Source organism: Eublepharis macularius, chromosome 15 (genome assembly GCF_028583425.1).
Source record: "Eublepharis macularius isolate TG4126 chromosome 15, MPM_Emac_v1.0, whole genome shotgun sequence".
NCBI classification, from domain to species: Eukaryota; Metazoa; Chordata; class Lepidosauria; order Squamata; family Eublepharidae; genus Eublepharis; species Eublepharis macularius.
The window spans coordinates 16,462,893-16,487,219 of record NC_072804.1 but is presented as its reverse complement, the minus strand read 5'-3'; the positions used below and the strand labels follow the sequence as shown (position 1 = coordinate 16,487,219).

Here is a 24,327-nt window from a genome sequence, read left to right as displayed (position 1 = left end):
CTTTAGGTTTCCATAGGAGAAAGGCAGTATATAAATACAATAAATTAATAAATATAGATGAAGATATGGGCAGACAAAAGGTCAGCTGTTTAGGGAGTTTGAAGGAGAGAAGGACTTAAGGAAAGGTGAGCATATGGAGGCTGCCAGGAGGAGGGAAAGAGGAAATAGTGCAGGGAAAGCGATACAGGGGAAAGTGAAGTACCCAGGTTCCCCCACCATGCAACTGGGCCCAGCTGAGCTGGCACCAGGCAACTGGGACATAGAGGAGAGGCTTCCAGAGGCAGAGAGAGGAAAAGATGAAGACAAAGGGCATACAAAGGATGGTGGGAAGGAGAGAAGGAAGCAGGAAAGGGGGGGATGCTGTAGGGGCAAGGAAGAGTAATAGGAAATGATGGGGGAGGGGAAAATGAGATTCCCCCCAGCAACTCCTTGTGGGTCCCCCACTTGTTAGCTCTAATAGCTAAATAGAACCTCCAGCCTCAGAGGCAGTTTAGCTCTAAATATCAGCTGCTGGAAAGTACACACTGGGAGGAGACAGAAAGTCCATGGCTGGAAAAAGACTGCTGGAATAAAGGGATGCTGTCGTCTGACCCAGCAGACTGTTTTTAAATATGAAATGCTTTAATGTACAGATTGAACAGTACCAACCCAAAACAAACACTTTATGTAGCACTATCACTGGGCTTAAATAAGATTCAGTAGTGAGAGGGGGAGTAAAAGAATGCCATGGAGGGGCTGCCTAGTCACACAATACCGAAAGTATAATAGCCTCAAATTATCCAGTTCTAGAGAAAAGCTCCAACATTGCAGAGAAGAAAAGCAGCAAGTGGAGCAAAACAAAGAAAACCCACAGAGGTCACTCATTTGCACCGGTGCTTAGGCACTGACCACACAATTAAACAGACTCCAAGGTCATTCCAACCCCACAGCAGAATGCTTACGAAAGAATTCACAACAGCAAATACAGAGCCCCAGGTGGAGCTGGCATGAAATTAATCTGCAGTGCCCCTTGGTTGCCTGATCTGAACGCAAGTGGCAGTAGATTGGGAAGTCTCTTTCATCAAAGTTCCGATGTTTATTCTCCCAACTGATAAAATAAGAATTTTCTATTTTCTCAGAAGGCTGGAACTGGTTGGCCAAGGCTCTTTGCGAGTATAGTGATTGAGAGCTACTAAACTACACAAGATGCCCGACATGTGTTGTGTTCTTGCAAGTTTACTTGGGAAGTGTAGTTGGGCCCCACCCTAAAGCTCCTGGAAGAAAACCTGAGCAGATCCGCTCCAGGAGCTCAGGGGAAGGGAATCTACATTTCCTGGGTAAACTTGCAAGAACCTGACATGTGTCGGGACTCTTGTGTAGTTTAGCTCAAAGAGAGCTTAGTAACAAGCTTGTTTCCTAGGTAATGCAAAAGGAATAACAAAGCTGCATACATAAAGCCCTTTTGTTGTGGACCATTTCCTTTTTTATACTTTGTTTGAGTCAGAGCAATGCTGTTAACACGGGCAAAATGTCTACCAGGATCAGGGCTTTTTTTCTGGGAAAAGAGGTGGTGGAACTCAGTGGGTTGCCCTCAGAAAAAAAGGTCACATGGCTGGTGCCCCCCACCCCGATCTCCAGACAGAGGAGAGTTTAGATTTGCCCTCCGCGCCGCTGGCGCATAGGGCAATCTAAACTCCCCTCTGTCTGGAGATCAGGGGGCGGGGCCACCAGCCATGTGACCATTTTCAAGAGGTTCCGGAACTCTGTTCCACCGCGTTCGCCCTGAAAAAAAGCCCTGACCAGGATTGACTATGAAATCTTATTAGACTGAATTTCATGATCAAACTGGTATGCCCTCCCCCTCATTCAGGGATTCCGTAATGTGACACAAATTTTAATATAACATTAGAGAAAAGCCCCTTCTGGCATTATGATTTTGGCACTCTTCTTGGCCAGCGTACTGGGAAAGCATGATATATGTGCTTGCCCTTTTGTGTGAATAGAACAACACGTGTAATTCCCAGCTCTTACACACAAACACAACATGCACACTTTTTTCCAGGATGTCTCTTGTTAGCAGGATTTGGCTCTATGCTTACAGAAGGGAGAGGCTGCTTTAGAGTAAAGTCCACATGTGACTTGCTGCTTTGAAAGAAATGGATGATATATATTGTTTTTCAAAATCCATACTAGGATCAGAAAAGCAAGACAGTCATTCTAGCTAGCATCTTTCAAAACTGTAAAACCTGGCCTGCTTGTTTCAGCCTTTGGAACTCAAGAAAAGTGAGACTGTCTCACTGAATTAGATAGTGTGGGGCTGTATGTTTAAACAAAGGTTTGTCCATTGTACTTTTATAAATGGCTGTTGCTTGTAATATTCTCACTCCTTAATTAAAGGCCTAGATGAGTGGTACCCCTTATAAAGAGGCATAAAAGGGTCTATCAATGATAACAGTATATTCAGAAAAGAGTCCAGTAGCACCTTTAAGACTAACCAATTTTACTGTAGCATAAGCTTCCGAGAATCACAGCTGATGATGCATCTGACAAAGAGGGCTGTGGTTCTCGAAAGCTTATGCTACAGTAAAGTTGGTTAGTCTTAAAGGTGCTACTGGACTCTTTTCTATTTTGCTACTACAGACTAACATGGCTAACTCCTCTGGATCTATGACCACGGAAAGCGCAGTATATTCAGACCATTTCCAAGTAACGACAATAGCAATCGTTTCTGCATGCAAACAAGACTCATTATCTGCGGAGTACTCACCTCCCTGTGGGAAGAACTGCGAGTAAATCTCTTTGAAGGTCTCTTCATTAACAATCCCACTGGGACATTCCTAAAGAAAGTTGCAGAGAACATGGCTGAATCACAAGCCCACCAACAAGTTCCATTTGTGAGGCTACAAAACCAAATGGCTGGCCCAACATCCAAGCCAAAGTGTGGGTTCAAAAAACTCAACACCAGACCACCACCACAGCCAGCCCAAAATGATAAAGATGTTTGGAAATGGCACGATGATGCCCTTTTACAATTTTTTTTTTAAAAAAAATATACAGACACTCATAACCCATCTGTTCCCTGTAAAAGGGGTGCCTGCTGTTGCAGAGGCAAGGGGGAGCTGTGTGCCTGATTCTTCATCTCCTATTAGGAGAAACAAAAACTATTACAATGTGGAGGTTACTACACCACAGTGCTCTCATAACCTTCACTCCACATGTTCTTCAACAAGTTAGGCAAATAGTAACTTTGCATATCGCCAGGAAAACTCCACTGTACCAAACTGGCTCTCAAACACTAAATTGGGGGCCAGTTTTCACTCAATCATCCACTGGTGTAATCCATCACTTCCGCGTTGTGCCAGGAGTAACATCATTCCTGGCACGTTGTGTGCGTGCACAGGGGCACTCTGGAGAACATGGGAGTGCGCTTCACACGCACCACTACATTCCCGCATCTTTTGTCCCCCTACTGGCTAGGTGAGAGGTGAGGGGCAGAGGTTGGGGGCACGGGATTCTGTGCCCCACCAGAAGACTGGCAAGCCTACTTCTCGCAACCAGTGAAGTTCCAGGGGAGCTGATTGGCTGATCCGCCTCTAGGGCTTTCTTGAGAGCAGAATGCCTAGGATTGGCTCAGAGCCCTGTAGACAAGCAGGGCTTTGGCGTTAATTGCCACAGACAGCTTGGGGCTGAGCCAAGTGACTGTGCCAGCACCACTGGGGCTATTCGGCTTGGCTTGCTCCTGGCTGCCAATGGGCCTCCAGGTCAGTGGTCCACGAGGAACTTTCCTGGCAAGTGGCAAGGAAAAAGAGCTTGGTGGCATACTCCAGAAAGCTCTCGGACACTGTCAGTCAAGTGTGCTGTGACCATAAAAAAGGAAAAAGCAACATCTGGAATCACTTGAGAAGGGAGTCTATAAACCTGTACTGCAGCTACACTTAAAATACTGTGCACAGTTCTGGATGGGGACTGCAAACCATGATTATAAGTCAACTGGGGCTTCACATTAACAGCCACTGCTCCAACTCCAGAGACCCCTGCAGGATAGAACCAGGAGAACTGAACAGGTGGAAGATGGAAGCATGTAGCGATGGCTTGCCATACACCCCAGAGTTCAAAATACAGTTCGGGTTCAATGTAAACCATGGTTTGGTGCAAAATCAAAAAGAGTCCAGTAGCACCTTTAAGACTAACCAATTTTATTGTAGCATAAGCTTTCGAGAATCAAGTTCTCTTCGTCAGATGCATGATCCGAACTGGTCAAATACAGAAGAGGAGGGGAGAGAGGGGAGAAAGAAGGGGACATATATCACAAGGGGACAGAATGCAATTAGCGTGGAGGCAATCAAAACATTCCTTTGCTTGGAAATGTAAACATCTCCTTTTGGTGTGCAGTCAGTTTGCCGTATTCATTTGTAGCAGTGAAAGTATCCAATTCCTATGTAGTATAAGCCTTCGATAACCACAGCTCTCCCTGCCAGCTGCATCTGTATTTGACCAGTTCAGATTATGCATCTGACGAAGAGAACTTGATTCTCGAAAGCTTATGCTACAATAAAATTGGTTAGTCTTAAAGGTGCTACTGGACTCTTTTTGATTTTGCTACTACAGACTAACACGGCTAACTCCTCTGGATCTATGACCATGGTTTGGTGTAATCTCTAAATTGAGCCACACGGGCAACAGTCTTGTAGTAATAGCTGCCTGTTTTATAAGATAATGTTTTGTGCCTTTAGCTGTATCCCATACCTTTTTTCTAGGGCTCACATAATTCCAAGCTTCTCAGACCAGGGAATTTCTATGACATTTTTAATCTGTAGGGGCAGTTATATAAAACGGCCTGGCGGGGCGGTCACTTATCATTCTTGTAGCAATTGCAGAATGGAGTTTAATAGATTTATGTTGGCGGAGCTTTAGTAGCTGGATTGTTTGATTTGTGTACTTATCTGCTGGCTCTGGCTTGGTACAATGCACAGTTTACAGGCAGGTAACCTGATAAGACGCTCATTTAAATCCCTTCTAAAATCCTGCCTAGTGCTATGAAACACAAGAGCCTGGGGACCGAATCTCAATTCTGCTTTCTTGAGCATTGAGCAGGCGGGGTAGCCATGTTGGTCTGCAACAGAAGAGCAGTATTTATGTCCAGGAGCACCTTAAAGACCAACAACATTCCCAGGAAACGCTCTTGAGCATTTAAATTCTTCAGTCCTGTCTTACAATTCTGGGACACACGAGGGCAGCAGCATGCTCAGCAAGAGCCTCTTTGAAACAAACCCACAGTTCATCATCCCTCTGTCCTTCTGTAAGCAAGTATATAGTTACTGGGGAGTGGAAGAAAGAAAGAATAAAAAGAGATTTCTAAAGCACAGAGTGAGGAAGGGGGACAGAGCCGCATGATCATAATATTTCATCACAGTGCAATGTGACAGAGAAAAAGAAAGCCAAGGCAGGGCTATGCAGGCAGGAGACGGGTTCAGGTCTCAGTGGCTGTCACAGAGCTTGCTGATGCCACCCAAACAGACGGTGGGCTGGGTCACAGCAAAATCCCCTTCATATACCAGAACCCTGTGCAATTGAATAGCTGGCACTCATTCCTATGAGGGAATGCCAAATAACTGCACATGGGCCAGTCAGCCTGCGCTTCCCCCCCACCCCACCCCACACACAACAGTCGCCTCAGGTGTGCTCCAGACGACCAGGCCATCTGAGCCACCTGCTGTCAGGCTGCCCAGATACACTCCCTCCTCCATGGGGCCCTGTTTGGAGCTGCCAGTGACAAGCCTCTTTTAGTACCCCTGGTGCCCCCAGCCTTTGGTGCCGTAGGCAATCACCGAGGTCAGCCTACTGGGTGGGCTGCCCCTGCATGGTGGCAAAATCTGCCCAGTGACATTGAGCAATCCACCTTCTACCAACAGCAGCCATATTGGGAGGGGTCAGGTTTGATCATATCCTGTCTGCAATAAGGAACCAGGGCTTTTTTTCAGCTGGAATGTGGTGGAACGGAGTTCCGGAACCTCTTGAAAATGGTCACGTGGCTGGTGGCTCCACCCCCCGATCTCCGGACAGAGGGGAGTTGAGATTGCCCTCCGCGCCACTCAGCAGCGCCGAGGGCCATCTAAACCCCCCTCTGTCTGGAGATCAGGGGGCGGGGCCACCAGCCATGTGACCATTTTCTCTGAGGGCAACCCACTGAGTTCCACCACCTCTTTTCCCAGAAAAAAGGCCCCGAGGAAGACCTTTCCCTACTGATATCCTTCCCATTATACCAACAGGCTTGCTACTAGTCCTTAAATACTCTTTACATCTCCGGGGGGAAATCAGCAGAAGCTCAGTAGTAGTCTCCAGCTGGTTGGTTGGTTTCAACACTGGCGGTGCTTCTTTTCCAATGGAGACTGCGGCGGCATCCATGCTCCATTGGCTACTTCATGCTCCTTGTGAATAGCAATCATTCACCACTGGACCTTCTTGAGAGGACTAGCAGAGAATGTAATAGAAGAATTATTATGAATGCCAGTGCAATATTCAGTGTTGTGTAGATACAGCCAGCAAGGACTACTCCCCTTTGAAATGACCAAGCAGGGAGTATCAAAACAGACTTTTTTTTTCAGGGCACCAAGATTGTTTTAAAAGTAAGTTTTCTTTCTTTCTTTCTTTCTTTCTTTCTTTCTTTCTTTCTTTCTTTCTTTCTTTCTTTCTTTCTTTCTTTCTTTCTTTCTTTAAAAAAATCTTTTGCCCGGGGTAATGAAAAGCAGAAAAATCCAGGCTTTTTGCCAGGAACAACTCTAACCACTTCATTCCAGTTAGTAATATTGCTTTTTCTCACAGACTCTGTTAGGGATCATGACCTTCCAGGACAAAAGAGATTTCTATTTTTAAAAAATAAGATCCTAGCAGTTAAAAATGAAAGAAAAGAGAACCCACATTAAAAATGGTTTGTCAAGGATTACAGGATTTATTTTAGCAGATAAAACACTAAATTTGGTTGCTCAAATGCAGCCAAATTTCAGCATGTGCTTAAATGTCCACTTAAAACAAATGAAACTTAATTAAAAAAAAAAACTTTGGCTGGATTGTACTTTCTATGCACTTTCTTCTTTTTCATTTAAAATAACAAGTAACATTATTTGCTATTCTGCGGCATTCCAGCCATTTTGACAACTCACAGTTCTGTAATTTTTAGCATTTAGTTGTTAGTTCCCATTTAGCTCAATCATGTTGATAAAAATCAGCAGAATCTCTATTCTAAATGCAAAACAAGACAAACAGAAAATCGGATGCACGCTGCATTCTGAGAAGTAAAAATAGTTTCTTGAACTTTTGAGATGTCTTTAATGTAAGAACTGAAGATCTTTTATGCTGCCCCTTATTTCAGGCTACAGAGGTGGGCATGCTATATAAACAGAGGACAGGGCACTGCATCCCACCCTCCTGTCCCTTTGATCTGTAGATTGCTACTCTCAGGGACTGCCTTCCTTCCTCCTTCTCTCTCGCTAGCATCCATACTTTGTCTTCATCTTGCAGCGTCTCCCACCATCCTAGTTTAGATAGATTAGACTAGACTCTGTCTCTTCTCCTTCCTATCCTGAGCGGAGTTCCTAAATAGAAGGACTTTTATTTTCTTTACTAAAGTAAACCAGCTCTCTGTAATCTCATGCCTAGTTCACTGACTGAACTACTCTGTTAACATTTAAAAGAGCAATAGCAGGTAAATATAATGAATCAATTAAATCGAAATAAACCTTTTACCATAGAGTTTCCATTGATTCCTAGACCTACCTTTTGTCACTTCTGGGTTGTGCCCAGAAGTGATGTAGTGACACTGATTAAGTCAGTGAGCTTGTAGCCCACCCTCATGTCCCTGCACTCAGCCCCCCCCCCCCCCGCTGATTGCCAATCTAAGTTTCTATCCAGAACTCCTAAAACCTGAAAATATTAGCAGGGGAGAGGCAACCAGTTTTTCTGGGGTTGAAAAAGGGAGGAAGGGTCCCCTTCGACCACCCTAAGAAATTATGCTGAGGATTATGGGATCTGTATGGTGAAAAGTCCTATGAGGCAGAGGCTGTAGTAAAGAGGGGAGATGGATGAAACTGAGGGCCAAGCTACAAGTGACGAATGACACTTGAACGGCAAGTGGATTGAGTGGAGGGCAAGTGAACAGGGAGAAATACACTTGCCGTTCAAGTGTCATTCATCACTTGTAGCTTGGCCCTGCGTGGTAGTGGGCAACAAAGACTGTTGTAGGGTAGCCACAGCTGCTGGCGGGATTCCTGGAAGCCCTAGGCATACATTAGGTCAGGCTAACTCTTTAATAACATAATCAGAATCCTGTGCTCTACCAGAAGCGAAGTCAAGAGGACAATAGTAGTAGAAGTAGCAACTTAACCAGAACCAGTTTGGTGTAGTGGTTAAGAGCTGCAGGACTCTAATCTGGAGAGCCAGGTTTGATTCCCCACTCCTCCACTTGAAGCCAGCTAGGTGACCTTGGGCCAGTCACAGCTCTCTCAAAGCTCTCTCAGCCCCACCCATCTCACAGGGTGATTGTCATGCGGATAATAATAATATACTCTGGAAACCACTCTGAGTGGGTGTTAAGTTGTCCTGAAGGGTGGTATGTAAATTGAATGTTATTATTATATTATTATTGTAACTAAAGTAGCAACAATGACAGCCACACCCACAGCAGCTCCACTCATCAATCATGTATCTTATTGACGACACCTGCACGGAATCCATGAATGAACGGAACTGATCAACAGGCAGTAATAGCTGGGGCACCAAGATACTGTCGTGGAGCCCAATGACAGTGAGTAGCACATGACCTTACTTTGGTAATTGGCTCTGTCTCATGTCTCCTTTTAATTGCAACTAGCCACACAGATTCTCATTTCCCTTTGGGCTCTTGCCTGTGTCTATTGGGTGTTTCCCCAGCAGCTCTCGATTACCCCCACCCCTTCAATTGCTGTCTAAGTGGGGAATCAGGGGGGGGGGGCATTGAGTTGTCGGGGGTCTCTTCTGTGCTCTCCGTCTGCCTTTCCTTCTCTGTTGTCATCCTTTGCTGTTTATGCTAAGGGCATCCATTGCACTGCATGGTCTCTCCCCGAAGCAACCCTTCTCTAAATTGTGTATTGGTTATAGTGGTGGACTAGGATCAGGAAGGACCAAGTTTAAAACCCTACTATGCCATGGGGTGACCTTCAGCCGGTTATTCTCTGTCTCCTGACCTATCTCACAGGGTTAGTGTGATGGTAAAATGGAGGAGAGAAGAACAATACTGTAAGTGATTGAAGAGAGAGATGGGGAATATATCATCTTAAATAAACAAACAAATAAATAATATGTACTCATAACAAGGGGTTATTTAGGACCAGCAACGTGTTCTCATAACCTGCACCATCTTCCTGGCCTCATGTTGCCACAGGCATCGTGCAACCCTCTCCTCCAATGTGGCTGGACAGCGGGTGGGGCGGAGTTACGAAGAAGGACAAGACTCCTCACTGACTCTGTTGGGTTTGTTTTTAGGCATTATGTAAACCTTCATTTATAGCCCTGCCTTTCTTCTCAGCGGGGACCCAAAGTGGCTTACATCATTCTTTTCTCTTCCCTTTTATCCTTACAACAACTCTGTGAGGTAGGTTAGGCTGAGGGTGTGTGACTGGCCCAGGAGCACCCAGTGATAGGGTTGCCAGGTCCCTCTATCCTCCCAGTGGGAGGGTTTGGACCTGACACTTACCCTTTGCTGCCGAGCGTTGAATTCGTGCGTGTGCGCCCTGGCCATGGCGTGATGACATCGCTTTACTAAGTGACGTCACCACGCCGAGTGCACGACGACGTCACTTCCGTAAGTGACATTGTACCAGCCGTGGGAACGCTCTTGCGCTCTGCACGGCTCAAATTCGGCTAGTTTGGGGCCTACATTGGCCCCAAACGAAGCGCAGGGACACTCCCATGGCTGGCCCAATGGGAGGGAGTGCACGCACGGTGCGCTCTCCTGAGGTGTTTGCTGGTGGCAGGCAAGCTCTGGAGGTTTGTCCTCTCCCACTGATCACCCAGTGATCTGTGGAGGAGGGGGCAAATCCCCGGGAGTTTGCCTGCTACCAGGGGGAATCTGGGAACCCTACCCAGTGAGCTTCCACAGCAGAGCAGGGATTCAAACCTGGGCCTCCCAAATGCTAGTTGGTCATGCTAGACAGACAGTATACCATACTGGCATAAAATTATGCTGGAGCAAGTGGAGTGAGCAGCTTCTGATTTCCAACCCCTACTTTACTTGCCCACTTACCTCATGTCCTTTCTTCCATGTGTGTGTAACCCTTGGTCCACTAGAGGGAGTTAAAGAGTTGGGGTATTCCTTATAAGGAAAAAAAGGCACAATCTTCCCTGAGAGATTGGAGGGCCTGAAACTGCAGGGAGAAGCACTCTCTCCTCAGAAGAACAGACTCGGGCAAATGTGGGCTTTTGTCCTATCAAGTTCCAACTGGTTTATGGTAATCCCACCAAGGGGGTTTCAAGACAAGTGAGGAGCAGAGGTAATTTGCCATTGTCTTCCTTCGTAGAGCAACCCCAATCTTCCTTGAAGGTCTCCTATTCAGGTTCTGACCAGGGCAGACCCTGCTTAGCTTCTGAGATCTGACAAGATCAGGCTATACCATGCTATACCATGCTGGCTTCTCACCCTAATGTAGGTTTGCTCAGTAACGCTGTATCTCCACCAAGCATAAAACATAAAATATAAACTTGATTGATTTTAATAGATGTGAGATTCATGCTTTTGTTGTGGTTGGGGAGGAGGAACGTAGAGTGGAGTTACTTTGTGAAGGGGCACGCCCAAAGTAGAATAAGTTTTAAAGTTTCTCCCACTTGAAAAAGTTTGCAAACTGTTACACTGCACCAGTATTACCATAATTTCCAAGGTGCTTTGATTATGGCTCTATGTTACCAGAGGGCATAATTCAAGGACAGTAAGTCTCTGTGAAGTAATTAATTTACCAATTAAAGCTAATTAAAAAAAGAATTATTTCAGTGCTGACTGTCTAGGCTTTGGGGCCACATACAGATAGCAATTTAGTAATTGCTCACTGTTTTTGACAGGATAAAAGTGCATTTCAATTGCACCGTACAAACCTAAAGGTATGATGCTTTCAAGCTCACTCATTTTTGCCCTGTAACAGTGTATTAGGAGCGGTCGCACTGATTAACTACCTCACCCCCTTAATTAGAGCTCCCTGTTTCCTTCCAGCAAAATATGCAATTAAAATATCATTTTGGCTGCAATAATCTCATGAAAGTTGGCCCTGGAAAAGGCTCCCGGAGCAAAATGAAGATTAATTATTTTATTAAATGAAATATTTTGCTGCCTTGCATGAGTGCAACGAGCCCCTTCATTATGTGTTGCGCACGTGGAGCTCCGCGGATGGAAGGGATTGTAAATGCATTAAGTGTTATTAGGATAGAATCTGGAGTTGCTTCAGCTTTAAAGTTTCAGCTTTAAGACAGAAGTGAATAGTTTGGGGTGATATTTATCCCTGCTATGCTTAAGAGCAGGGCTTTTTTCTGGGAAAAGAGGTGGTGGAACTCAGTGGGTTGCCCTCGGAGAAAATGGTCACATGGCTGGTGGCCCCGCCCCCTGATCTCCAGACAGAGGGGAGATGAGATTGCCCTCTGTGCCATTTGGCGGCGCGGAGGGCAATCTAAACTCCCCTCTGTCTGGAGATCAGGGGGTGGGGCCACCGGCCATGTGACCATTTTCAAGAGGTTCCAGAACTCCGTTCCCCCGCATTCCCCCCCCAAAAAAGCCCCGCTTAAGAGTGTACATTATATATGAAAACGTGCCTTACGAGGAGCTAGAACCCATCATGATGGATTATTTTTCCAGTTTTCCTCTAATGAATTACCTGCACTCGATTCAATTATCTTGCTCTCCACTGTCTTTAAAGAGGTTAGAGCTATTCATTTAATACCCTGCCTACTTAAACAGACTCCCCTCCACCATGTTTTATTTCAGCTAAATTTAAGACTTCAGGAGGACTCTGGATGCTCTAAATCAGCCAGGCTTAGACCACAACCCACTATATGCTAACTAGATTTTCTCTTTAATTGATTCTGCTCCTGTTTCTCCAACAGTAGTTTGGCATATGCCTCTTTCATACATTCAAATTACCTACAGTGAATTGGGAGGGGGGGTTACAGCAGCAAACCCCCCCCCCCCATTTAGTTATCCTTACTGGCTTTCTAAGCTGGTATTAAAAAGAGATTTAGGGCTTTTCCGCACATTCGACTTAGTCCTGATTTTATTAGCAGTCAATCCACAAACATTGAAATTGGTTTGGGTTAGGGTTCTTCCACACGTCTGCTCTCTCTTTGCATTTTTACGGTTAATTTTCTTCTTCGCATGCCTCAAATAATCAGGATTTTTGAGCAAGGGAGCTGTCGTCATCAGTGACATCATTGGTGATGTCACAGCATTCCCCCCTTTTAAGAATGCGTGTACACATGCTTATAGTGATATATCAATATAAGGGTTGATTTTAAAAAAAAGATAGAAAATGAACACTCTGCCATGCTTTGCATGGGAAAGCCTAAAAGGGGAGCAGCTCCACCACCCCTACCTAGGCCCCCCCTGGCCAAACTGGAGAGCCCTGCACTGGCACTAGTGGGACAAACCAATCTCTCTTGGGATGGAGCCCAGAGCAGCAGCAGTGATGTGCTTTTCAAACCTCACTGCTTTTACTGGTGGCAGAAGTGGCCTCTCTCTCCCCTGGGCTACTAGGGGTTTTGCATTTTTTGTTAAAAAAATATTAATTTCATATCAATATACCAACCTACCATTGTAATAATTGATGCAGCAGGTTTTCCAAATTCTGAATTTTTTTAAAGCAAGTCTTTAGTCTTTCCCTTGCAGAGATATAAGGAAAGGGCTAGAGACTTACTTTTTTAAAAATGAAAGTTGAGAATTCAGAGAGCCTGCTATACCTATTATTACAACAAGATTGAAAACAAAATCAGAATGGGGGAAAGGAAGGTTGGAAGAGACCTCTAGGGTCATCTAGTCCAACCCCCTGCACAATTCAGGAAATTCACCCACCCCTAACACGCCTGCTTTTATGGTTACCATCTGCAAAAGAAGACAAGACACCAGTATATTTCATATATGTTTACTTCAAGCCTCAATGGGGTCACAAACCAGGTTACTAGGGTTCCTGACAGTTTGCCCCATTGCCCACTGATCACAGATTGGCAAGAGTTTACAAGCCACCCGAAGATTGCCCAACACAGACAGGCAATCTGGGCAAGTGCACAGTGGGCACACTTCTGGCAGGGTGCGATCACATCATGCTTCGTGCAGGAATGCTTTGCACAGGGCCAAAAAGAATCAGCTCTGAGCGAAGCATAAGAGCATTCCCGCACAAAGTGTGATGATGCCACTTCAGGAAGTGATGTCGCGTCAAAATTTAAGAACTATATAGAAAAAAAGTGGGACATTAAAGGCAAGGTGTGGTCTTTGGATACTTTCTGAGGGGAGGATAGTGTTCTGTTACTTTGAATTAATATAGAGGTAGTAATTACAATATTTTATTAGAGGTAAAAAATCTAGTTTGTGATACCATTTTATTGATATATGTAGGTACAATATGTTGTAATTTATTAGGTTATAACGTCATGAATTGAATAACAATATAAAGGATATTAATAATTTTGAACATTATAGATATGATAGATATGTGCAATAGTGCTATCTAAAGATATGCAATGGTATAAAATATATTACTATGACCCATTCTTAGAATGTAGTATATAGCTATTAATATAGGGGGCATATTATATTGTAGGTTATTGAATACTATTGATATGGAATGTTAGATAATGGTATTTATCATTAGATAGGTATTATTATTTTATATAGAGTTTAATTTGGTTAAGATTTTATCTAAGAGGTAATAAAGGGAATGGAAAACTGTCGGAAGTCAATGGAAAAGGGGGGGAAAGGCTGGGGGGTATTATAATATGATGGAAAGTTAACTGTGTATGTCTTGTCGAAGGCTTTCACGGCCGGAAAACGATGGTTGTTGTGGGTTTTCCGGGCTGTATTGCTGTGGTCTTGGCATTGTAGTTCCTGACGTTTCGCCAGCAGCTGTGGCTGGCATCTTCAGAGGTGTAGCACCAAAAGACAGAGATCTCTCAGTGTCACAGTGTGGAAAAGATGTTGGTAGGTCATTTATATCTACTCAGGAGGGGTGGGGTTGAGCTGAGTCATCCTGTAAGAGTTTTCCCACATCTTTTCCACACTGTGACACTGAGAGATCTCTGTCTTTTGGTGCTGCACCTCTGAAGATGCCAGTCACAGCTGCTGGCGAAACGTCAGGAACTACAATGCCAAGACCACGGCAATACAGCCCGGAAAACCCACAACAACCATTAACTGTGTATGTTTTTTATATTTGTATAATGACCCATCCAATAATTTTTTTTTTAAAGAAGTGATGTCGCGTCAGAGCTGGGAGTGCACCCGCCGCGCATTTCTCCAGGTTGCCTGTTGGTGGTGGGTGATCTTTGGGCATCATACAGCCTCTTGCCTATCGCCAGTTAAGATTGTTTTCTGAAACTTTCGTCTCTGTGCCCACTTTCAAGTGTAAGCAAACACAGGGCTTTTTCAGTGGTGGCGCCTTACCAATGAAATGCCCTCCCCCTGGATGATCAGCTGGTGCCTACTTTCCTTTCCTTAGCAGCCATGCCAGAATCCAGGCTTTTAATTAAAGGGTTCTATCTTTTTCAGTTGTTCTATGGTCTGCTGCTAATCTGAGGATGGGTCTATCATAGACTGTTCTACTTTTAGCAGTGTTTTTATTGGTATATTTTTATTATTGTTTTACTATTTTTACTGTAACTATTTTATTGTTGTGAACCCACTACAAGCAGGTCTGGAGAGAAGGCATGCACATTTTTCTAAATAAATAGATATTCCACTGGTTTTCCATTATTTTCTTAGCATCTCCACCAAGGCAGGATGTGGCTAAGCCAATGTTTAGCATAGGAAGGCACCCTCCATGAAGGCTGTTCACCTTCTCTGACCACCTTTTCAAGTAGAAAGGATTTCTCACAAGCACAGTCAAACTGCAGTGAAGCCTTGGGGGCGAATCTCTGCTTCATTTCACTGCCTTATGTAACGCTCAATAATAAAGCTTACAAGCTCTTTCGATAAGGATGCATTCTTTTTATATTTGAAAAGTGGTTTGAGAGTTTTCCTATTCAATGCAGTCAGAACCAATATGTCTCACTACTCATCAATACGCCTGCCAGCAGCATTTTACAGTCTGTGCGCTTACTAAGTACGAGGGCTATAAAAGAAAGTTGGCTGATGTCCCATCCCACTTAACATCACAAAGGAAAAACTCCACAACATATTAGCTGTTTCTACTAATGCCTGGCTCAGTTGGCACCCAGGAACTTCACAGCAAATTCGGTTTGGATGTAGAGAACAGCACTAGTCACGTCTCATCTTATTGCACTGGAAGCTTAATAATGTCATACTAGGCAGCATTATACAAAGAAGGTAAGCTGATGAATCACTTTTTAATTTGAAGGGCTGAGGCTCCTTTTAGAAGCCATTGGCCAAAGACAAGGTATCATTTAGATTTAATTTAAGAATTAGAAGATAGACAGAATTAAATCATTTCCGAGAGTGGTGTAGTAGTTAGAAAGTCAGATTAGAACTGGTGAAACCTGAGTTCAAGCTGCTATTGGGACTTAAGTTTAACCTGCCTCACTGGACTGGTAGAAAAATAAACTTGAAAAGAGGAGAATTATATGTTTCTTGGAGGGAAAGTAAGATCAAAACGAAACCATTCGCTAGTGAGAGACTCAATGTACGCAGAGGTCCCCTTTTGTATGCCCACTGAAGTGAATGGGCTTGGAATGGTGTGACTTTGCTTAGGATTGCTCTGTAAATCACCAGGGAACAATATCTGGATCAATGTGGGGTTTAAATCACACAGTCATCTGCACATGTATTGAGCATGCATGCAAAGAAAAAAACAAGTGTTCGCTGCGGTGTGTGCACGAGGCTGCTGTTACTGTGTCTTGGTGTGCGCCATCCATATTAGCAACAACATTTTTCATCCTTCCGTGCTTTTCTCTTTCCTCTCCTCCTCTTTCCTTTCTGAAGAAAGAGGTAAGAAAAGGTAAGGTTGTGGTGTGTTAAAACACACCCTCTGTTCTGGTCACGACTCCTTTCCTTCTCCCACCCTCTCCTTCTTTGTAAACAGCATCAGCTCCTCCCTGCTCGTCATGTCAGGCCAGGAAACAGGTACCCATTTCCAAAGCAGGCGGGATTGCACTTAGTCTGAGCACGTTAACCGAAACAGAATGGTTGTTCTGGGAAGAAAGATCATCTTGCACAACCTGGTTGTTAGTCAAGATTGCAGAGTATCCACAAGCAGTGTCTGTTGCATTAACATTTCCCAAGGAAAAGGGTTCCCTCCTCAGATTGGCTCTCTCAGGGCTGGACTATTCCCAGAGGTGGGAGAATTCTGAGGTGGAAAATGGACTGTACCATTTCATGCTGCAGGTGGACAGGTCACATTCTTAATGCTCACACACGTAATATCTCCCTGTAAATCACAACTGAGCACATCAGGAGAAATGTCCCAATATAGTCCACATGCTGGGCTACCTTTCAATTTATGAGGAACGAAAAATCCCTGTTGCTTGAATTGGTACAGTCCATCTGAGCCCCCTCAGCACTCTTCCAACTTGTTATACCTGCATGTCTAGATCAGCTCCCAGTTAGCTGATTTGAACTGCCCACCAAAGCTCTGCTTCTTGATCAGGCCCCTCTCCTAGGGTTCAAGGAGGCATACCTATTTCTGTTAAATCATCATGGATTTATCTTTCATCCACCACTTTTAGTTTAAAAACAACTTTTTAAAAGATGCTCAAATATTTTGGGAAGAGGTTCCTTGGTGGCCTTGTGAGGGACATCGAGTAGCAAATCAGTGTCAAGAACAGGCGGCTCGTTTTCTCAGTTGAGTAGATTTATTCCCCCCCCCCCCCGAACTTAACCCTGGAGAGAAAAAGAAGCTTTGGACAGAATGGCAGGAGGGTATTTGCAGAGCAAGGCCCCTAACCTGCCTTTCAGAGCCAGACAAATGACAGACTGCTTGAGTCATTTCCAAACCGACATTTCTTGGGGCCATCAAGGAACTGTAAATAACTTGCCAGATCATCTGATTTAGGCAAGGATGCCTCAGACTCCTTTGGGTGAATCCAGAATTCCCAGTGAGCCTTTCCTCTTTCCATGCTTGCTCATCACTCCAGCAGGGCATTCGAGGAGCTGTAATTAAGCTTAATGTACCAGGACCAAGAGTTCTAGTGAATTGTATGAAATCTGCTGCGGCAAACACTTTAGGAGTCACACAGAGCACACGGTGGGTGGGAGATACTGCCTTCATTCAGGTTTCTGGAACATTTCCTTCCCTCTCAGGGCCCAGTTAGAATTTCCTCTTGGCACTCTTTTAGTAGCTCAATATCTGCTATTTCAGAAGCTTAGCTGCTGTTTCTCCTTTTAACTTAAGAGACTCATATCCCTGAAAATGAATGGGTGGGTCACTGGGAAACAGACAACAGGAGACGCATGGGCTCCAAAGAATAAATCACCTGTGCAGATGTAACACTTAAACACAGTTAAACATTACGTCCAAATACCTAAAGTATGGTTTAACGATTGGCTGCCAACCAGGAAAACAGTTTTATTGGATTACAACCATGGTTAAATGTGACCTGTGACCACAGTTAAGGCGGCTTCTCTGCTTCCTGAGAGTTTCCACTGGCACAGTATCAAGCAGATTTTGATGGTGGGGCTCCCTGAACACCCTTCGTTGTGCAGACTTCAGCTGAACCATGGTATTCCTATCTCCCTAGGCAGGTTAAGGCAACAAACCATGGTTAGCACTGACCACAGTGAAATGTTTTCTCTACACTTGACCTAAAAGACTAGGGTTAGAAGCAGCTTTTAAGAAAGTTGAAGCTGACATAACAGAAGATTTTTTTGAGGTTTAAAACCAGAACTGTTTGAGAAAATTTGGAGTATGTGGGAAAGAGCTGGATTCTTCCCCCCTTGGCAGAGCCCCTGACACAGAGCATTCTCAAAGACACCCCCCCTCCCCCAGGCAAGAGGATCTTCTCATACTCTCCATCAAGAAAAATATCACACCAGGCTGACCTGGAGCGGGCAGATTGTTTCATTTCTCATAAACTGTGCCAGCCCTCAAGAGATCCCTGGAAGGCCCAACTTGTTCCTTCGTCAGCAAATACCTAATGAGATCAAAACTTTGCAGCTACAGAAAAAGCTGCAGGCCCTCAAGGCTGCTCTTTTGACCCATAAGGAATTGCAGTCTGTGAAAGGCGAACAAAGGAAGCTGATCAGTGTTGCCTTGAACAACACTGGCGCAGTTAGGTAAGTCTGAAATATGGACAGCGGCTTTCTAGCCTGCTGCCTGTTCATCGTGAGATCTGGCTTATTTTAGAGGTCCTGTGGCTCCGAATGCAAGATGCATTTCCCAGAGGGAAGCCCGATCTCCAGCACTTCAAACCTGGTTAGGGTTGCACAATTTCTGAAGAATTGGGGACAGAGCTTGGGGAGGGTGGAGTTCGGGGAGGGAGTTCAGTGAAGATGTCCACCCTCTGAAGCTGCCATTTTCTCCCAGGGAACTGATCTCTAGTCTGGGTATCAGTTGCAATTCCAGGAGAATTCCAGGTCCCACTTGGAGATTGACGTAGGGCCAAGCTACAAGTGACGCATGACACTTGAATGGCAAGTGAACAGACTCGCATGCATTCCTCCCTGTTCACTTGCACTCCACTTGCCCTCCACTCTGTCACGTAGTGGAGTGCTGCAAGCAGGTGCTTTGCAGCAGCCTTGAGACCAGAGTCATCAGCAATGCGCCTGCGAGAAGATGAAAAGTGAGTTGTCACCAATATGGCTTGCCTTTTATATAATAGGAGGAACGCATGCGAGTCTGTTCACTTGCCATTCAAGTGTCATTTGTCACTTGTAGCTTGACCCGTAGGCTTTCCAGGTGCTCACCGATGGTGGGCAAACTCCTGGGGGTTTGCCTCTTTGCCTACCAACCCACCAGTGAGCAGAGGAAGGCAGCAACGTCCTGAGGTTGTCCACCATCAGCAGGCACCCCAGGAATCTGTGCCATGCATGTGCTCCCAGCAGGTGCGACAACGTCACTCCTGGAAGTAATGTCATTGCGCCAGCCACAGGAGCCCTTCCACGCTTCATTTAGGGCGATTCTGGCCCCAAATGGGCAGAATTGGCCCTGCATGGAGTGTGTGAGCACTCACGTGGCCGGCACGACAATGTCATTTCCAGGAGTGACTTCATTGTGCAGGCACCGATGCGCACATGCACAGAGCACGTATGCGAAGGAACACCATGCTGCTGGCACAAGGTAAGTGCCAGGTCCCTCCCCCTCCCACCATGAAAGTATAGGAGCCTGGCAACTCTATGTCTTGTGATGCCACAAGGTAGTGTCTGCTGCTGTCATAAGTGCTTTCATCTCCTGAAAGTCAAATACGAATTTGGGCAGTCAAGAGGTAAGTGTACTATTAAAGCAATCCTAAGCAGAGTTACTCCAGTCTAAGCACATTGATTTCAATGGGCTTAGATTGGAGTAACTCTGCTTAGGATAGCATTGTAGGTGTAGTTCACTGCAGCGAATTGTATATTCTGTCCATTTGTCACTGCTGATAGTCTAAAATGTGAGCACAGCTATTCCCCTCAAAGGACTTGAAGGCCATGTGCTTCCTATTCTCCGCTGCCAAGTTCTACAAATAGAAAAAAAAGGCTTTACATTTAGATGTATGTCATGCTAATATAACATGGTTGTGCCACGGTTGGGGGAATTGTGAGCAGGAACATGAAGTCCCACAGAAGTATGTGCTGTATTATTAGGGAACCAGCAACAACACCTGTTGTGTGAAAAAATACAATGGGCTCTAGAAAACTGATTCAGCGGGCCCCGTCCCAGTGACAAGCAAGCACTTTGCAGTGGCCAGGAGGCTAGAATGGGAGGGTGTTGAGGGGAGGCGCTGTGAAGAGTGCTTAGGCCATCAAGGGGCCCCTCCCTGTGGCAAGCAGGTGCTTTGCAGCGGCCTTGAGTTCAGAGTTGTCAGCAATGCGCCTGCGAGAAGATGAAAAGTGAGTTGTCACCAATATGGCTTGCCTTTTATATAATAGGAGGGTTAGGCATTGATTGCCCTCACCTGGATAGTCCAGGTTGATCTCATCACAGCTTGAAAGCTAAGCAGGGTTTGCCTTGGTTAATAATTGGATGGGAGACCACAAAGGAGGTCCAGGGTTGCAATACGGAGGCAGGCAGTGACAAACCACCTCTGTTCGTCTCTTTGCCTTGAAAACCCCAGCAGAGGTCACCATAAATCAGCTACAACTTGATGGTACTTTCCAGCACCAGGCACTGAGTATATCTGAAGCTGAGAGGTTTGAGTCCAAAATGCAAACAGTGAAATCCAAAATCAGTGAAAGCTGTCATTTAAGAAAGTGAAACAAGCTGCAAGCTTAAGATCAATCGAATTCCTGGTGAGGAATTCAAACCCATGCCGATCATATCACTCACAAGAAGCCATTTCAGACTACAATATGCATTATAAGGTTAGGGAATCAAGCCTCTAGAAATATTTCCCTAGAAAATATTTCACCATCAGAGGCTAGATGGGTGGCAACTTGAGAAAGGTCTTTCTAGGTTGTGGCATCAAAAATATGTAATTCCCTCCCCAGGGAGATTCATCTGTCCCCCTATATCGTCTTCTACCAGAGGATGAAGACTTTTCCGGTTTTGTTCAACATTCCCTCAATGACTCTTCTTCCTGTTTAAGAGCGGAACTACAAGTGACAAAAGGCACAGATTGGACACTTGTCAGCTTCCCTCAAGTTTTGATGGGAAATGTAGGCAGCTTGGCAGAATGTTGGACAAGTGACAGTTGAAAAGTCCATTGGACAGCAGTCAGAGAGCCAAGCTGCAAGACTAGGATGCCTACATTTCCCATCAAAACTTGAGGGAAGCTGACAAGTGTCCAACCTGTGCCTTTTGTCACTTGTAGTTCTGCTCTAAGTATTTCATTAATTGCTGTTTCTAATTGTTTATAATATACTAGCAACAATGCCCATTGTGTGAACAAATACAATGGGCTCTAGCAAACTGATTTGGTGGGCCCTCTCCCAGCAGCAAGCTGGTACTTTGCAGCAGCCTCGAGGCCAGAGTCATTGGCAATGCACCTACATGAGGATAAAAAGTGAGTTGTCGCCAATATGGCTTGCCTTTCATATAGTAAGGATGCATTTTTACACTTAGTTTTCATGCTTTGATTGTTCACTGGAAAGGTGTCATAAAAACGTTTTCGATAAATATAAATGTCACACTCCCCCCTTGTATATACATCCTCTTGCTGTCTCCCATTCTCACTCACTTTAAATCTTTCTAGGGGTTCCATTATCTTGGTGGGGGGCAGGGGATCCCCCACTGCCACTCCTGTTGCTCTCCACTGGCCTAAGTGGGAGGGAAGAATGAAAAAAAAATCACATCACTCCTGGTAAAAAAACAGAAGCGATGTAGGTTAGCTCTAGGAATTGCTGTAATCTCTATGGTTTTACCATAGGGTATCCAGAGATTCCTAGAATATCTATGTCACTGTGAGCTTCTCCGTCAGCAGGGGGTGTGGTACCAGTCGGGTCCGTTGTGGCAGGAGCACGGCCTTCGCAGGCGGCGGGTCTAGGGTGGTCCAGGTCCCTCCAAGGCTGGGCGGGCAGCCCGTGTGCTGGCCAGAGGGGTCTGGGCTTCCCTTGACTGGCCTCAGACGACCCAAGGCTGTTGAGCCGTGTAGGCGGCTTGAAAGCACAGCACCTGGGTCCAGGGATGGTCCTTCCCTCAGGACCTGCCTCCCTGCTTCTCCTCCCCGGCCGGGAAGCTGAAGACCCCTTTTATCCCCTCCCACTCTAGGGGCAGCCCCGCCCCGCTCCCCAATTGCCAGTGCCCCAGGTGAGCCCAATTACCTGGGCTAATGCTGGCAGCAACACCTGGCCCCAACCCTTCCTGGGTGGGAAGCCTTGCGCTTCCTCCTCCCACCCCCGGGTCGCCATTGGGCCCGAGCCTCTGGCCCTCCTGGCTGGCGGGTCGGCCGGCCTATTGCCAGCTGCCGCCGGAGCATGCTCCCGCCCCCCCGGCCTCTGGGCATCAGGTGGAGCCAGGCCCTGCAAGCGCAGGCCTTGCGGCTGCGTCGCCTTGCCTCTGCCGCGGCCACCACGGCTGAGTTGGGGCTGTCTGCCCTGGCAGCAGCCGCCTCGCCGTTCCCTCAGCCTGCTCCTTCACCCCTTCCAGGCCACTCTTGCCCGCCTGGGCAGTTGGCACCATGGCCTCCGTCGCGGTGGTGCTGCGGCCTCCTCCGGGGTCGCTGGCCTTGATGCCGCCGTTGCACCGATCCGCCCCTGCCGCCAGGTAAGCTCCAGGGGCCTTGGAGCCACGGGGGGGGGGGGGGTGCGGCAAAGAGGGAGGGGAGGAGGCCCATCCCTGGACAGTCACTTCCAATTTTTCTTCTGGAAGTGATGTGACACCACAACTGGCATTGTGCCCACGATGCACTGCCTGGCAATCCTGCATCTTTTGTACTTATACTGCCTCCTCATATACACACATGTTCTCTCCTGATTTTGCTTCTGGAACTCCAGACAGCTGCTGGGACTATGGCACGGGGGCGGGGGGAGCTTTTATAAGCTCCAGCTATTTGCCAGCTACGCCCATTGCTGCAATACAGAGATGACCACTATTGCCCATACCTTGATCCGAATACCATCCCGGCTGGACCTGGAGCATAGACTTTTCAGTTGTTGAGCCACTGCTATGGTCACCCCACTCATCTCTCTACTTCACCCACCTCATTTAAGAGGAGAATAAGGGTCTTCATCTTCTGAAGGCTGTGAACAGTGAAGTCTGGTCTACCATTTAGGCCATTTCCGCATGTTCTTAAAGGGTTGGCCCACTCTCCGAATGCTGCCACTTTCTCCCCTTCATTCTACACATCTCAGACTTCAAAACGATAGCAGGTTGCTTGGCTTCTGTTTTTTTGGTGCCTTTTCTGAGAACGCACTTTCCCACAGTCCCCGAAATGGTGCTGACAAAACAGAAGCCAAACAGCCTGCTACCATTTTGAAATCGGAGATGTGTGGAGTGAAAGGGGAAAGCTGGCAGCATTCAATGAGTCAGCTGTCCCTTTAAGGACATGTGGAAACAGTCTCAATCTAAATAGATCTCTCCTTGATATTGCAAGTCAATGCCAAAGATTGTTTATGATTGAATAAAAAAAATAAAATATATCTTTTCCAGAACATTTATTAAATGCAGCGCTCACTCTCCCATTTCATAATGAGTAGCAGGTGGTGGTGGGGATCCATCAATGAAATAATGTCAAAAGATATTAGGAAGATGTTCTTACAACAAATTAAAGAGGCAACTGGTCAAGAAAAATGAGGCCACTTTCTTCTCACATGACATGGATGTCACTTCTGGCTTCTACAGAATGGAGAGGAAAGCATTAGCTGATAAACTCCAACAGTATGTGCTGGCCTTAGCAACAAACGAAGCCCCGTGTAACTATTATACTGCAATGCAGATCACCATCTACAAAGCCATTCTTCTAAGCCCATGGAAGTCAATGGGTTAAGAAGGGGATAACTCTGAGTAGGACTGCACTGATAGTCACTACATAGAGCAATCAATACTTTCCTGGGAATAATTCCCAAATAATACAGTGGGACTTACTTCTGAGTCGATCTTAGGAATAGCCCTCTTGTCACTAACTGTCTTGGGCTGCCTCTGGGCAATAGATGACCTCCATATTTAAGTAAAAGTGCACATATAAAATATACATTTTACTCTGAGCAATTCAACTATCACATTTCAGAATGTTCAAATTAAATACTAAATATTTAGTAAGCAGTATTAAAGTATGCCATTTTGGTCTACTTTAGTTTTCTGTATTCTTTTTTATTATCTTATATACTAATGGCCAAGTGGCCCTGATCTGTGGATACTTAAATCTGGAGACTGCAGCCATGAATGGACAAGACAGACCTTTCTACACACCTGAAAAAAAGCCCCACGTTTGCAGAAAAATCAAATTTAAAAACAAAAACAAAAACATGGGGGTAGATTTAAGCTCTCCAATGAAAAAGGGGTACCAGTAGCTTTAATCAGATGCACTCAGTGGCTGTTGCTAGGCAACCATAACATTTCAGCCAGTATTACAGGATTGGATTCTGTCAGTAAAAGGCAGGGGGAG

At 45.6% G+C, this 24,327-nt stretch overlaps 1 protein-coding gene across 3 annotated transcripts in view; it reads right to left on the bottom strand.

Moving 5' to 3' along the window:
- KCNIP4 (potassium voltage-gated channel interacting protein 4) overlaps positions 1 to 24,327 on the bottom strand; it is a 408,354-nt gene that overhangs the window by 25,817 nt on the left and 358,210 nt on the right. For all 3 annotated transcript variants that reach the window (XM_054999384.1, XM_054999383.1, XM_054999381.1), the window contains exon 3: positions 2,747 to 2,816. In XM_054999384.1, the coding sequence (XP_054855359.1) occupies positions 2,747 to 2,816 (70 nt within the window). The remainder of the gene's footprint in view (positions 1 to 2,746; positions 2,817 to 24,327) is intronic.